At 38.7% G+C, this 16,583-nt stretch overlaps 1 protein-coding gene across 4 annotated transcripts in view; it reads left to right on the top strand.

Moving 5' to 3' along the window:
- Window positions 1-234: 234 nt before the first annotated feature.
- The window catches only part of mpl (MPL proto-oncogene, thrombopoietin receptor), a 40,022-nt gene continuing 23,673 nt past the window's right edge, over window positions 235-16,583 (top strand). The window contains exons 1-8 of one of the 4 annotated variants that reach the window (XM_087255424.1): window positions 235-449; window positions 2,579-2,609; window positions 2,793-2,907; window positions 4,226-4,401; window positions 4,486-4,619; window positions 4,707-4,851; window positions 8,071-8,182; window positions 8,278-8,441. In XM_087255424.1, the coding sequence (XP_087111550.1) occupies window positions 318-449; window positions 2,579-2,609; window positions 2,793-2,907; window positions 4,226-4,401; window positions 4,486-4,619; window positions 4,707-4,851; window positions 8,071-8,182; window positions 8,278-8,441 (1,009 nt within the window). In that variant the 5' untranslated portion in view covers window positions 235-317. Of the gene's footprint in view, window positions 450-2,441; window positions 2,610-2,792; window positions 2,908-4,225; window positions 4,402-4,485; window positions 4,620-4,706; window positions 4,852-8,070; window positions 8,183-8,277; window positions 8,442-16,583 lie in introns of those variants that run through there. The other 3 variants (XR_015492709.1, XM_087255423.1, NM_001003858.1) reach the window with 3 other exon arrangements.

The following is a 16,583-nucleotide window of genomic DNA, read 5'->3' as shown; positions in this document are numbered from 1 at the left end:
ATGCCTTATTTATATATACAAAAGTGCAAATCTTATATTTCAATTAATGATCAATGATGGGGTAATGTAATAATATAACATATTATGTAATAATATTACTTTTCTAAGTAAAGAGTAAATAAAGCATTAATTTTCAAAAATAAAAGGCACCGATTTTAACCTATTTTTTAGATTTATAATAAGTCTTTTGTGACTCCAGAAAGTGTCTGTAAAGTTTCAGCTCAAAACACCCATCAGATGAGTTAATTTATCTTTCAGAATATTGGAATTTTCTGCTTTGAACAATTTGTAGCTGTTTTTGTTGCCGGTGTCTTTAGATGTCCCCGCCCACCGTTCCCACATGCCTGTCAGAGTGTGCCTCAGTCTTCACCTTGGCTGTGTCAGATAAACAGCACAGTGACAGACATGAAGGACGCAGATCTCATGAAACTTTTGTGAAAAATACTACAGTAAGAACTTTCCCATTGATTATTTGATCTATTTGTTGTGGAGTTAATGAGTTGATGAGAACGATGAGTCACACACAATGCCGTTATGCAATGTCATAAGTTCACGCATACACGTTTAACTTTGTACTGATTTTGCTGAGCTAATGTGACAGGATACACTTTAATACATACTTCTGTATGGATATCTGTTATGTTAATGAAGCATTTTTATAATTGTACATGCGGCTGTGGTGATAAAGACGGTAAAATCACTGTTCCCCTTCGGATGGGGAACTTTAATGCTATAGTGGATTTAATCCACTTATGGGGATTTTTGTGAGGTGATCTCTCAGGTTGAGCGCGCCATTACGGTCAATCTTTGTCCGCGTGGTGCCTCATCTTGGCAGGGTCCGCCTCGTCTTCCGTCCAAAGCCTGTAGGTTATCTGTCTCCCTCAGAGCCAGAGCCTACAAGGCTGCGGGCCGGGCTGCTTCCGCCTTGCACGCTATGGCCACCTACCAGCATTACCAAGCGCAAGCGCTGGCTGAGCTGCACGAGGGTGGGTCTGACCCAAGCTAGTTTCATAAACTTGTAAAACTCATTCTTGATCACATTTGATTATGATTGATCATCCCAGAAAGCTGAACAGATTTTCTAATCCCAATGGCTTTGCACATGTCGTGTCTTTTCCTACAAAATCCTACAGAGACATGCGCAGCTGTCAATCAATTCAGTGGGCGGTGAAACCGCACTTCTACGTCTCATTGCAGTGGGCCTCAAAATGAGAGGGATTTGGATCCTATTTCAAAAAGACTTATTGTCTTTACTTCACCTCAATATGACTGTGGACAAACTATAACACAGTTCTGTCCCAACAGCTTACAAAAGATAAAAAAAAATTACTTATTTTAAAATGTAATGCAAGTTACTTCTTAGTTTAGTTAATTCTCTTTTAAAAAACTAATTGCTGAATTAAAATGAACGTAGTCACATTGAATACTGCACACAAAGAGAGAATGCAGCAACAGACAGAAAAATAGCAGAGCTTTACATTTCTGTGATAAAAATATTCTCATTGTTTTGAGTGCTTGAATAAAGAAAAGGAATATAGGATTATGTGAATGGGCAGTGATTTTACTTTCTATTTAGACAAAAAGTACAAAAGTAGCAAACGCATTGCTTTAAACATTCATTAATCTGTATGTAAAGCTCTGGGATCATGAAGTTCTCTGAAGATAACATTAAACTAACTACAATATATATGTTTTTATTTGTTTGTTGTTTGTTGTTTGTTTGTTTTTTTAAGGTAAATGAAGAATGTACAGTGTGTTGTTTATTGCAGAGCTTCTCTATTTAAAAGAAGAAGAAGTAGAAGAAAAAGAAAAACCTGCAAGTTCTGAAAGAGAGCAAGCCTCAGCCAGGTCAGAAAAAGTAATGCAAAAGCAACTCAAAAGTAACGTAACGCATTACTTACAATACAAAGTAACCAAGTAACACAACTACTTACTTTTTGGGGGAGTAACTCCATATTGTAATGCATTACATTCTAAAGTAACACTGATTAATAAAATGATAATTAAAGGTGAAAAATGATAATATAAATGAATATCAATGCTAAGAAATACACTCAAAAAATGGTTTGCTGGTTGTTCAAACTACTAAACTAAACTAAACAAAAATGACCTGAATCAACTCAATTCTTAATTATTATTTTTTGGGTGGAGGGTTGGGGGAAAAATTAAGCAAACTTAATTGCTTAATTTGTTCAATCTACTTAAATTAGCCTACGTTAACTTAATTTGTGTAGGGACAATATGAAGGAATTGTGTGTAACCCAGCATTTTTACAGTGTGAAATAACATCTGAAAGTTTTTTATTCTTGTGTCAGCTCTTGAGTATATATTTATGTGCGTGTGAAGAAGGCTGTTTGTCAGTCAGTGCCTGCTTCATTCCTCAGTGCAACCACTTCCTATTTCATTGGGCCCCTTCAGATGACCAGTTACCAACCTCCCCGCCCTCTCCTAAAAACATTAAGCACTTGACACAAATCTATCTTATCTAGACGTTAATTTAAAGTGTTGTGTATGGACCCCCATCAACATGGATCCAGTTTTCATCTGGTGGATTTTACATTTTTGTCTTTACAAACAGGTGAATTCAGTACCTCGCCAACCAAAGCCAGGTAAGACGCACCAGTCAGGTTACTTTATTTTAGATGATTGTATTTTATGTTCATTCTGCAAAGAAGCTGATCTGTTTTTGAAGAGGAAAGTGTTAAATACAACACATTATGTTGAGCGAGCGTTTAGTAGAGAAAAGTGTAAAAGGATACATGCATCAAAACTATGCGTTTTGTTCTTTTCAGAGTTATTGGCTATGGATGAGGACCCAAAATGTTTCACCAGGAATCTAGAAGACTTCACTTGCTTTTGGGATGCACCTGTTGAAAAGTCCTATGATTTTCTTTATATAATTGAAGGGTGAGAGTTCTGAACATTTCATCTTGTAGATTTCATTTAAATGATTGGCTCATTTACTATAAAGAAAAAGCTAGTTAGACAGTTTACTTCCAGTTAGCTAATAAATAAAGTTAATAACTGATCAATCAATCAATTAAAATAATCTAGCATACAGAGATTCCTGCAATTCTTAAATTAATTTAGAAATTGTGCAAAATGTGGACAAACCCAACAGTTGGATTAAAGTTTTAAAATACTGATGGGTTGGTTTATAAAATGCCCTTATTTTACTCATAATGATAACTGAGGATGATAACGGGAAAAAAAACTGAGGATTTTTAGAGTGCTGGAAGCTGTATACATATACATTTAAAAAAAGATTTTCAAGATATGAAAATCTCCAACAGCTGCTATTTCTATGACAGAATTAACAAGGCAGGCATCTTTATAATTACTTAAATAACAGTACCACCTAACATTTATGTGAAGTGCAAATCTAATATTTCAAATGACGATACAATAATAATTAAATTAAAGGTGATAAATTATACTATATATCATATTCAAATTATTAAGAGTACACTAAAACATGAGTTTTGCTGGTTGTTCATACTTCTTATTTAAAACGAGTTAAAATATATTTGATATCTATTCAATATTTTTCACATACAACATTTTGTGAATTCAACTTTAAGTTAACAGTAAGAAATATTGGGCTATTCTGTTGAACTTCATTGATTTTTTACAAGCAGCTTGCTGCCTGTTTATAATATTTTAAGATATGATACCAACAATCTTACAATTTTCCTCTCATATGTAACCTCCAAAACAGATTTTTTTTTAATATAAAACAAACAATTTATAATAATATTTAATAAAATGTTAATAAAATAATAACATTAATACAATATTTCATAAAATTTTGCTATTAATAATACAAAGTATTCATATTAAACAAAAACAAGCAAATGGTTGATGATTGGGTGTATGGCTGATTGATTGCTCGATTGGTTGGTTGATTGATTAGTTGATTGAATAATTGATTGATTGGTTTATTGAATAAATGAATGGTTGATTGGCTGGTAATTAATTGGTTTGTTGACTGACTGACTGACTGACTGACTGGTTGATAGATTTGTTAATTAATTGATGAATCGGTTGGTTGACTGACTGACTGACTGGTTGTTTGATTAATATTTGTTAGGTTCTACATCTGGATTTTAAACATGAATGCTCAGTTTTGACAGCACAAAAACATATGAAGTCTTATCACTTTTGCATCAATCACAACTGTCATCAGTTTTAGGATACGTTGAAGCAACCATGTTTGTATCACCAGATTAATGGAAGAGAAAAGATGTGATGTGAAACAACAAACTTTTGAAGAGAAGATCCTCAACATTTGTACATTCCCACCAAGTGACGTCTACCTATATGTGGAGACACACATCAGAGTGATAGACAAAGACACCAACACCACCATCTACAGTCGAGCTGTCAGTGTGGAAGACCAGCGTGAGTAAATCTCACATGAAGCATTTACTTTTCATACTTTGCATTATGTAAATTCAGATATTTCTGCTTGTTTCCTCCACCAAGTTCTGCTATATCCACCGTCAAACATATCCCTTCATCCAACTGAAGAGGTGGGCCAAATGTTAGTGAAATGGAAAAGAACAAGCAATGAGCATGAAATTCGTTACAGCTTCAAAAACACAAGCACAGTTAAATCTGTGAGTTTGACACAGATGCTTACTGTTTCAACATTACATATAGTAACTGCACATTTACACAATGGAATCTCCACTCTGTCCTCATAGGTGTCAGAAAATGACTATAAGCTTGTCTCACTGGTCCCAGGAGAGAACTGCACTGTGCAAATGAGAGTCAAACCTAGTGGTGACTTCAAAAGATTTTGGAGTGATTGGTCGAACCCTGTAACAGCTATGGTGCCACAAACAGCAGGTTAGAACTAAAATAAAACTGAAAATACAACTCAAAGTGTGATTTCCAAAACCCCAAAATGCCTTTTACACTTCAACACTTCCTGCTTTGCTATTGTTCAGACCTCTTTGCCTACTGCTCCGCTCTTTGCACTCTTGCTGTTATATTTTATACCCTAATTTTAACTTTAATTTTAACAGTACAGTGCTCAAACGACACAGCTTGAAGATCAACATCCACTTTACAAACTTTCTGGAATATAGCTTTACTAACAAGAGGGAAATTCCTTGACTAAACAATCCACATGAAATCAAAGTGATGTTTATTTATAAACTAATTTCAAGAGGATCACGTGCTTATGATCTGTCACAGCCATTCTCGCATTAGCTAATTATGATCCTCCAATCATGATCCCTAAGACATTATAAATAACCAGTCTTCATTGCACAGCTATCTTCTTCTAGATAAAACCTCCCTTACTCCCCATCTCCACTCCCTTTTCACCTAGATTGCGCAGCACGGCAACCCAAGTGGTTTCCGCTCACCAACAACCCCACGGACACTGGTCTTTGCAGGGCTGGTTGATGTTTCTGCACGGAGTTTGCATGTTCTCCCCCAGGTTCCTCCCACCATCCAAAAATATGTGTCATATCTAAACAGACTAAGCCGAATGGCCACTACTGTCTAGCTCCCAGCATCAGTATTTTTCCTACTCAGATGAGTTTACCTTAGCCACATCAGCTGGGTTTTTATTTTTTTTAGATCTACTTGAGCTTAATCTCCCCTCTTGCCCAGCAAACTCCTGGCACAGCATGCCAAGTAAGCTTATTATAAATCATCAGCTAAGTGTGAACTCTTGAAATGTTAAATGTTGTTAGTACTAAGGTGAACAATAAATCAGTGCAAATTAATCCACTGAAAAAAACTAACCATTTGTCCTGCTCTGGGAGGTCAATCATTCTCTGAAAACATCACTTAGATGCCTTGGGCGAATTATGCTACAATAAGAATTCCTTACATTTATATACCGCTTTTCTAGACACTCGAAGCACTTTTGCAATTTTTTTTGGGAAATCTCTTTATCCAGCACCAGTGTGCAGCATCCACCTGGATGACACAATGGCAGCCATATTGCTGATTGGTGGAGAGGAGACAGAGTGATGAAACCAATTATGATATGGGGATGGTTAGGAGGCCATGATGGACAAAGGCCAGTGGGTATACTTGGTCAGGAAGCCGGGGTTAAATTCCTACTCTTTTTTTTTTGAAGGACATCCTGGGATTTTGAATGACCACAGAGAGTCAGGACCTCGGTTTACATCTCATCTAAAAGATGGCACTCGCTGAGCAGTATAGAGTCCCCATAAATATACTGGGGCATCAGGACCCACACAGACCACAGGCCTGCTAGCCTCACTAACACCACTTCCATAAGCAACCTAGCTTTCCCATGTGGACTCCCTCTCAGGTACTGAGCGGGCACAGCCCTGCTTAGCTTCAGTGATCAACCATGTGAGAGCTGCAGAAAGCTGCCGGCTGTAGCCACACCCCTTCGACCATTACTTTGCTGCAAATAGATGATGAAACTAGGTGCACAATAACAAAAACCCACCCCTGCAAAATATGTCATCATACTGAAATAGAAGTCTGCAGCAACTTCACGTTCACACAGACTATAATGAAGTCCATCATCACTTCTGCTTTTATTCTCAGTGGGCATAGCAACCACCAATGCAGCACATAAATATTTAATTTTGAGGAAACATCTTTACAGTAAAAAGTATTTAAAGGTGTTTGTATGCTATAATCTATTACTCAAGTGGTTGTGAAGTAATTATTTAATTAAAATAAGAACCTATAGATTTAGAGCATTATGCTGAGTTATGAGAAAATATTACATTTCCACATGTCAGTCGTTTATTTTAAAACATCTCTATTAAAAAGTCTTCATTTACTCTCACTTTAACACAAAAGAAGACATTTTGAAGAATGTTGGAAACTGGCATCCAGTGCTCCAACACTATCTCACTGCAATTTAACTTTCTGATTTAGTGGCTAATTCATATGAGTTCAATGGGGGGGGCGGGTTGGGTGCCATGCCTCCTTTTTAAAATCATACATTTTCGTACAACTGACATCATACAAATTCTAAAAATTAGCCACTAAACTGACAAAATGTAAAATAATTTAAATAAGTTTCCTCATGAGATCAGGCTGGATATTTGAATGTTCACCAGTTTCTACTCTTTAAATCTTCAAAATATATGTTTTGTGTTCAAAAGGGAAAAAAAAGAAACTCAATCAGAGTAAATAATGAGAAATCATATCTAATTTTGGGGTAATCTTTAAGAACCTTCGTTGTTTTTTTTCCACTAAGAATGCTATCTTGTGTTATTCACAGTTATGTTGCAAATTAATGCACTAAACTACAGTCTATAAAATCACGGTTAAAAGAGGGCTTAATTAAGTAGAAAATGATACTATTTTGGATTATATTATTTTAAAAAGCAGTGACGTTTATTTTTTTAAAAACATTTAATTGTTTTAGAAAGCTATTTGGAAATCTCTATGATAAAGATTCTTTTTAGTCTGCTTGTAAAACATTCCTCAAATCAAATTTCACAAAGATAGCTTTACTGACACTGTTTGTCGTAGTTCCCAGCCTCTCCATTAAATAACCAAGATCATACTGGAGGTTTTCAATACCAAAAGATAGACTTCATCGAACATAATAAAGCTGAGAAAGTCAAGAGCAAACCCCAGAGCAATCTGAAGTCTCTCATGGACAATTCTGTGTCAAATGGTTCTGCTTTTTACACATATATGGTATTTTGGGTACTGTGACATTACTGTTATATTCTTGGCTCTCAGCCCTACTAGCTCAGGTCAACAATCCAGCGTTTCCTTTGCTAAATTCTTTTAGTATGGTTATATGGGTTTACATACATTGTCATGATTGTTTATTAACTTACTAATGTCACACTCTCTTTAGGTTTTCTTTAGGTTACATGTCTACTGTACACTTTTAGAGAGACTACTGCATACTTTTAAAGAATACAAAATCTTTTATCATTTATAATTAGTTACATTATTTATAATACCAATTATTCATAATACCAATTAGTTTTACAATAGTAAATAATGACTAAACGTTCATTTTCTGAGAAAACTAAAAAATCTACATTGGTGAAAATATCAGTTAAATGCCCATTCACAATTCAGTATCTTTTGAATTTTCAGGTGACATAGAGTTCAGGTGCCACACTTCTGATCTGATTCAAATCATTTGCAAATGGAGGGGAGACTTATATAAGGACAATACATACAGCTTCTACTATAAACAATTAAACAGGTGTCATTTTTTTATATATCTTCTGTCTGAAACATTTAATAAAAACACTGAAAAGGTAGCTTACTAACTTTGATCCTTCTTGTCTGGTGTTTCAGAAGTTCATGGAGCAGTTGGAAGTTGTGTCCCAATTGCAATAACTCCATCCATCAGTGTGTCCTGTATGGCCAGAAGTCCAATGTCTTTAAGTTTTACCTCAATACAGGGTTGCAACCATTCAGCCGAACATTTTATGCAGAGACTTTCTATATGAACAGTAAAGGTAAGTGTGAAGAAAGAATTGCAGAAGGTCATGTTAGATATGGTTTCTTACATTTAATTTTGATGGTCTCACAGACTGTCAAGTTACTCTCTTTAGTAAGCATTATTACACAGTAAGGTTAAGACTTGAGTGAGGTTATGTTAAGTATATTATGTTGACATATACTCAATGTTGGTTCGTAGACAATCAAAATAAAGTATTAGCTGATTTTAAAGGGATAGTTCACCCAAGTATAAAATGTCCTTACAATTAACTCATACTCTAATGCATAGGTCTCAAACTCAATTCCTGGAGGGCCGCAGCTCTGCAGTTTGCTCCAACCCTAATCAAACACAGCGTATCCAATTAATCAAGTGCTCAAGAATACTAGAGACTACTAAGCAGGTGCGAGTTGGAGATGGTTGGAGCTAAACTGTGCAGAGCTGTGACACTCTAGGAAATTCAACTACAGTTTCAAATTTATGTTTTGTCAGTGTAGTGGCTAATTTGTTTGAGTTCAGTCACACAAAAATGTCTAATGTTTTAAAGGAGCCGTGGTCCTTAAAACCGCCCCTAAACCCAACCGTTATTAGGGAATTCGCAAAAAAAAATTTGCAAATGTTGAATGTTTTCTATATGTATGTATCATGTTAAATAAAATATAAGATATGATTATATACAAATAATATGGGTTGTGGTTGGTTTAATACACTTAAAATTTGTTGTGGTTGAGTAATGGATTTACAGACTGATGTCTTTCTTTTCATGCTGTTTCACCTCAGATATTCATTAATTTTCCTTCGGCTTAGTACCTTTATTCATCAGGATTTGCTACAGCATAATGAACCGCCACAGGGGTGTTGCTAGACATAAAGCTCTACTGGGGCACGGGCCCCACTCAACCGCACACTCTAATTAGAATTTTATTCTAATAAGTTAAAATTATAATATTAGAAATAAATAAAAGTATTATTATTAAATATTATTATTATTATACAATTATTATTCTTAATAAATAACAGAAATCAATATAGTGTGAAGACAACAGGAGTTATACAAGATCTTCTAAGAAATCTTTTGCATGAATTTAATTTCATATCTTAATTCTAGAAAACACAAAAAAGTATAGAATAATATTTGTCTGAGACCTGACTCTGACGCCCCATTCACACGGGGCGTCAGCGTCAACGCTTCCCATTCACTTTGAATGGGTGACGTCAGGCGTTGCTGAAATGCATTGTGGATCCGTCAGCACCGCTTCAGAGGCATATTCACTGCAGAAGTTCGGACTAGCTCAACTTTTCAAGCGCCGACGGAAGCGTCAGCCAATCAGATTGCTGTATGCAAATACACCAGCTAGACAGTGGCCTATTGCTGACTGAATTTCATTGGCTGATGCTTCTATGACGATCGTTTCAGCCCCAACTTCAGACATGCCTTCAGTCAAGCGTTGATGCTGAAGCCCTGTGTGAATGGGGCGTGAAGGCCAAGAATTAAGGTTAAGTCTAACCTCCCTGATTCATCATCTTTCCTTTGTGCTTCATACAAGAAAATCTATGTACATGCCATGTTTAGTAAAAATATGATGGTCACATTACTTAAACATTAGTCTTGCAGATTTCCAAAACTTACTGCACCTCTGAATTGAAGGCTGTTACGCCGGTTTCACAATGTATGAGCGCCACATTTTTTTCAGCATGCGTGTTAAACAACCCGGATTCACACTGAAACCAGGAGCAACGTGTGAAGCATGCGGGAATGGTTTTCTGTGCATATGTGTCAGTTTGTTTTCGATTAAACTACATTGCTTTTGCAAGCGTTGATTCTGTTGTACATAGAGAATATTGTCTTTATCCTAGGATTATCACTCTAATTAATACGCTTACATATAAAGTTAACTGTAACTAAATGCATTTACTCGGGCACTGGCCATTTTTACTGGGGCACGGCAATTTTCCGGAAAGGTTGTATGTGTGAACAGGTCCTTTTTGAAAATACCGGTAAATTAGTTCTGGCTATTGTCCGGAAAGAGAAGTTGTAACATTACCGGCAATTTGCCGAAATGCTGCGCTGTGTGAATGCAGATGGAAGATTGCCGTAATAAGCGCGTGCACGTCTAGAACGTGCTGACGTGAAACGTCTGCTTAAGCCAATCACAACAGTCAGACGCATTTACGTCCGCGCGGTTTGTGAGAATAAAAGCCTTTGAATATTTTTCCAGACACATTTAGCTGCTAGAAGATAGTCAGGTCACGTTTATATGTTCTTCTTAATGCCAATTGTGTAAATAATCATCGATGAGATGCTTATGATAAGCCGTTGTTTGTTTACCTTCAAGCTTTGCGTGTGCCTGTGAAACAGCCTGTGAGCGCCTGCACACGCACATATTATGAACATCTCGACATGCGAAAGTGATCCTGCGAAAGTTGTTCACAATATTGATCATCCACAGAGTTTGTAATTTAGTCAAATGTTTACAAATACAAGCGCAGCCGTTTAAAGCTCATTTGTGGTGAATGATGTCAGAATTTACCGGTATTTTGGAATGGATGTGTGAATGCTCTTTTCCGGAAAATTTCCGTAACGTCCTCGCCTGTGTGAACAGCGCTTTTTTGAATATACCGGTAAAGTCGTTCCGGAAATTTTCCGGATATTTACCGGTATCACTGTGTGAAAGGGGCTAAAGACAGCACTAACAGAGCGCTACATGCTTACTGAGCTTCAGCAATGAGCAAGCTGTTCCCCTTCAATGGGAACTATGATATGTGTCTACTGACACTTTGTAAGTTTGTTAGATGACCAATCACTCTGAAGAGTAAAATAACGGGCAAATGAATGCCTATGAGTTGTTAGAGCTCAGCTCCGCAGGTGCTGGTGATTAATCATTAGTAGAGTATATAACCAGCGCATGCGGAGCAAGCTGTTAGACTTTTTACTTCAGAGCCTCATGTGAGACAGAAGAGAACCTTCTGCTAAGCTGTCTTCCAGAAAAAAAAGCAGCATTCCATTCAGTGCAGGTGAAGTTGTATACAGCGGCGGCTGTACTGGGTTTACTTCCCTTTCCCTGTGAGTTTCACTTGTGGCTAAAAGGGCAGTTTCAAATAAAAGAACAGATTCCCCTAAGAGAGCAACAGGGTTGAGCAACACGTCTTTTTAAAGATTTTAATCTGAACATACGTTTCTGGGTGCTGTGGTTTCCTTTTCCCAAATAACAAGCATAAGTATTGCATCACAAGTCTGTCGTCTAACATGTTGAGTCAGTGCAAAGCCATAACTATTAAACAACTGAGGTTGCGGTGCACTCTAGTATTGGGGTGCGTCACTCCTGCTGCTCCTCGCAAGTGGGTTAGCACTCAGGCAGGTCTGAGGGTCACAGTGGAGACTCATTTGTCGCCTTCGGGCCTGCAGTCCTCTTACTCCTACACAGTGCACTCAGTCCAAGCTTCAAGTTCGTGTGGTGGTGCATCCCGCGGGAAGGCCGCACTCTCACTTGATGACACAGAGAACCAGATGTCCATTGCTGCATAAAGTTGTGGGCAGACATGTTCTGATGACAGTCTGGACACGCTCCCGCCTCTGGGGGTTGTGAGTGAGGTCTCGGACCTGGAATCAGACATATTGGCCACACTATCCTAGGCGCAGAAGCTGGCTCAGCTACACAAGGGTGGTTTCTCTCCAGGCCTAATGCATGAGCTTCGCAGTGACCGACTATGCTTTCATGACCACCAACTTGGCCACTCATACCCTAGGGAGGACCATGGCCACAGGAACACCACCTCTGGCTTAACCTGGCTAAAATGCGCAACGTTAACAAATCTTGCTTTCTTAAAACGCCCATATCCCAGGCAGGTCTATTCGGCAACATCGTTGAGGACTTTACCTAGGAGTTCTCGGCAGTGAAGGAGCAGTTACGTGTGATGGGTGAGGTCATCCATCGACAGGCTCAGAAAACTGCTCCCCACCACCCATCCACATCCCCCACTGCTGATGGTGCCATCTGTGACACTAAGACCTGTTCCACCGCTGCAGCCCACTTCACTGGCTAACCAAACTTTCCAAAAACAGCAGTTTTCTCTCTTTGAGGCTGTGCCACCTTCCAGCTCACAGCACCAATGCATATCGCCACAAGTTCCAAAGGTACAAGAGGATTCCTTTCTCTCAATCCTCCAGCCTCTTCGTGGGATCCATGGAGGAAGGTAAATGACAAACTCTTATTTTCAGCTCTTCCCGGGGATGCTCTGCTTTCCAGGATGAACTCTTTCCTCCCAAGCTGCCCCACTGATGGCATATAAGTGAATGCTCTGATGATGCCGTTAGCACAAGCTCTGCCCGCCTGGTTAGGCTGCACAGCCTGTCGTGGTGGCTACAATCAGACTCAGTTATGTGATTCATCAAAACGGCCTCCCAAGTTCACAAGCGTGCATTTCACAAAGATCAGCCCCTTGACTGCCCCTGTCTTGCGAGAGGAGATTCCTGTCCTCCTGGTGAAGAATGCAATCAAGCTGATCTGTCCAACCTAGATGTAGGGTGGATTTTACAGCTCGTACTTCATCATGCCCAAAGAGCAGTGGTTTAAGACCTATCCTAGAAATGTGTTTCTTCAACCGCTATCTACACAAAATGCTGTTCAAGATGCTTATGCAGAAATGCATATTCCAATGCATCTGTCCAAGGGATTGGCTTGTAGCTATAGACCTGAAGGACATGTACTTTCATGTCTCCATTTATTCACGCTACCGACCGTTTCTCTGTTTTGTGTTCAAAGGTCAAGCATGGCAGTACAAGGTCCTCCCCCTTCGCCTTTCCCTGTCTCCACTGGTTTTCACCAAGCTTGTGGAGGGTGCCCTAGCACCTCTTTGGCTCACGGGCATCCGCATACTTAATTATCTCAACAACTGGCTTATTATGGTTTTGTTCAGCTTTTGCTCAGCAGTTGTGACACAGCTATTTAATCAATATATTATTCAGTCAGTGGATAAAATAGCTCAGAGGTTTACAGCTAAGAGTCTTATTACAGATAAACAATGCTAGTGTAATAGCTTTGATATTAAATCCAGTAAAGTTGATGTCAATAGGTAATAATGTCTCTTTAGTCTTCAAAGACTACAGATTTTTATGGTATAGACACACTTTTATTGAAACAAATTTGTTTCTCAATTGATAATCCCTTAACACATATCGTTAATATTTCAATAGGCCAAGACAGATCCCCTACCTCATGGAAGCCAGCGGTGGTTGCTACTATATTCAAAGGAGGCAATCCCCGCTTAACTTGCATTCATAGGCTTATTAGTGTTCTACCTATGATATCAATGTTTTTTGAAAAACTGCTGGTTATACAAATGTTTGAACATTTAAATGGTTTTAGATTAAATCATTCAACAGAAACTGCTACTTGATATTTTATTGAAAAGGTAAAGGAAATATTGGATAAAGGTGGAGTGGTAGGTGTAGGTTTCTTTTCAGAAAGCATTTGGCACCATAAATCACGAGATTCTGTTGTGTTAAAGATAGGATTCAAATAGATTTTAAAAAACGTTATGGAAATTTTAAATGTTATAATTAAAATTTACATTTTTCCACAAAGTTTTTAAATCTTACAACATCTCTACGTTTAAAAATGGTTGTGTTTTAGCTCCTCTCCCTCTATCTGACTTTTTAAAATTTAAAACAGACTAGGAGTGCAGCTAGAGTTGATTGCATTATTCCACTTAGAAAAACTTATTTTGGTCAGGCTTGTTTTTCTTTTAAAGCATCACATCAATGAAATTTGATACGGCCGTCTGTTAGAGAATGTTTATCTTTTAAGTCATTTAAGTATAATTTTAAGAAATGGCTAAATAATAATTAACATTGTGAAAACTAGGCTTTTGATGTTGTTGTTGTGGTGGTGTTTTTTTATTGCTGTTGTTCATTTGAGTATTGTTTTTAGTTTCCGATTGGCCTTTAACATTTGGCAAAAGGTCCACCAATGAAAACTTATCTTTGGGCTAATTTGGGTTCATTTACATTCTTGAGGAATGTTGATTATTGTACACTGTCCCTTGTTGTTAAATAAATTAACTGTATGTGCGATATACACTCCTGCCTCATGTCTCAGCTCACTTGCCATCTTCTCCTCTGGAGTCATATGTGGTTAAAGGAGAGTGGAGAAGAATGAAGACTCCATCACGGTGCAGTCCAGCTGATATGGGAGCACTTCGGGGAAGCCCAGGTCAACCTTCTGCTTCTCCTGAAAACACCCATTGGCAGTTGTTTTATTCCCTGATTGAGGCCCCCCTCGACACGCATACACTGGCCCACAGATGGCCCCCGGGCAAACGCAAATATACGTTTCTCCCAGTGAACCTACTCGCAGAGGCTCTGTGCAAAGTCAGGGAGGACGAGGAGCAGGTCTTGTCCGTTGCATATCTCTGGCCCAACCAGACCTGGGTTTCCGAACTCACACTCCTTACGAAGGACCTCCTTTCTCAGGAATGGGGCACACTCACTAAAGGTCTACATTGCAGCCATCTCTGTTCACAATGACGCAATGGATGGCAGCACGCTCGGGAAACAAAACTTAATTATCCAGTTCCTTGGAGGCGTAAGCAATTAAATTCATTCTGCCACCCTCTCATGCATTCTTGGGATCTCTCTGCAGTCCTAGCGGGTCTGCAGAGAAATTCGTTTGAGTCACTCAACTCAGTATCCTTAAAAATCTGCTGGTTGCGTTGGCATCGATCAAAAAGGTTAAGGATCTGGAGACATTTTCGGTCAGAAAATCATGCCTGGAATTTGAGCGGGCCTACTCTCACATTATTCTGAGCAGCTCTTTATCTGTTATCGTTGTCGGCAGAAGGGAAGCGCAGCATAAAAACAGAGGTTGGCCCATTGAATAAATGATGCCATAATTAATGAAGTTTTGCCTTCTTTTGGGAGCTAGCATGTGGTGCCTATCTTACAGATATTTGTAGAGCTGCGGGCTGGGTGACACCTAGAACATTTGCAAGATTTTATAATCTTTAAGTTGAGCTCATTTCTTTCTGATTTCTGGGTAACTCCAGACAATCAGGAGGAAACTGAAACCGGTGACAAATACGCTTGCTGTGCCATGCTACCTAACACAGAACTCCATGAACATCTGGCAAACATTAGAGAGTTCCTCCGAGGACCCCAGCACCCAATTTGCCTGGGTGCCTGACCCAATATAATGTTTGGTATGTCTTCTTGGTTTACCCAAATACTGGGGTTTGGTGCCAGCTATGTGTGATCCCCTTTGGCAATCCCATACGCAACATTCAGCCACAGAGTGTTCCCCCTTCTCGGACAGAGCCGTGTTTTCCCTTCCCTCTAACCAGCTTATCATATGTAGTGCTCCCCCTGGATAGGGCTGGTCCATATGTTCATATTGTCATCTAGTCTCTCGTTGGGTAGCAGGTGGCCTCTGCAGCGTCCTTCCCATTCAAGACTGTTATAGTTCCCACTAAAGGGGAACGTCCCAGTTACAAAAGTAACCCACGTTGCTAGAAGATGGGAAGGGATTTGTGTATCTCTGTTGTCATAGCAGCTGAGTCTTTGGCTCTTCAGTGGCAATGGTCTAGAGGCCTACTCCACGAGCACTGGTTATATACTCTCCTAATGATTAATCACCAGCACCTGCGGAGCTGAGCTCTGCCAACTCATAAGCATTCATTGGCCCGTTTTCTAACTCTTCAGAGCGATTGTTCGTCTAGCAAACTCCCAAAGTGTTGGTAGACACACATCTCGGTTCCTATCTTCGAGAAACGTGGGTTATGTTCATTATGTTCTCCAGTATTCTTCAGATAAATCTTTACTTCTTGTGAGTTTCCTTCTTTTGCATATTGTGTGATTATTGCTTGAAAAAGAAATACCTGCCACAGACAAGACATTTATCTATGCCCACCTCCACTCCTTCCTCTTGGAAGGACATCTATTTATACATCCATCCAGCAAATACATAACCTGACCATAAGTTTCCAGTCACTGCTGAGGTGTGATTTTCCATTTCTCCACATGCCTCACAGCATAATCTGCAAAATTTGCAAAGAAAAAAAACAAGACTAACAAGGCTCTACTTGCTGGCTGATCTCCAGCAATAAACAAAATGTTTTCCAGTGCTCTTTAGATAAATCTCCACCAATGCTCTTGTGAGTCTCCTTC

This window comes from Danio rerio, chromosome 6 (assembly GCF_052040795.2).
Source record: "Danio rerio strain M-AB ecotype USA chromosome 6, GRCz13ab, whole genome shotgun sequence".
NCBI lineage: Eukaryota > Metazoa > Chordata > Actinopteri > Cypriniformes > Danionidae > Danio > Danio rerio.
Note: the sequence above shows the minus strand (reverse complement) of the source record. Positions and strands in the feature narration are given on the sequence as shown.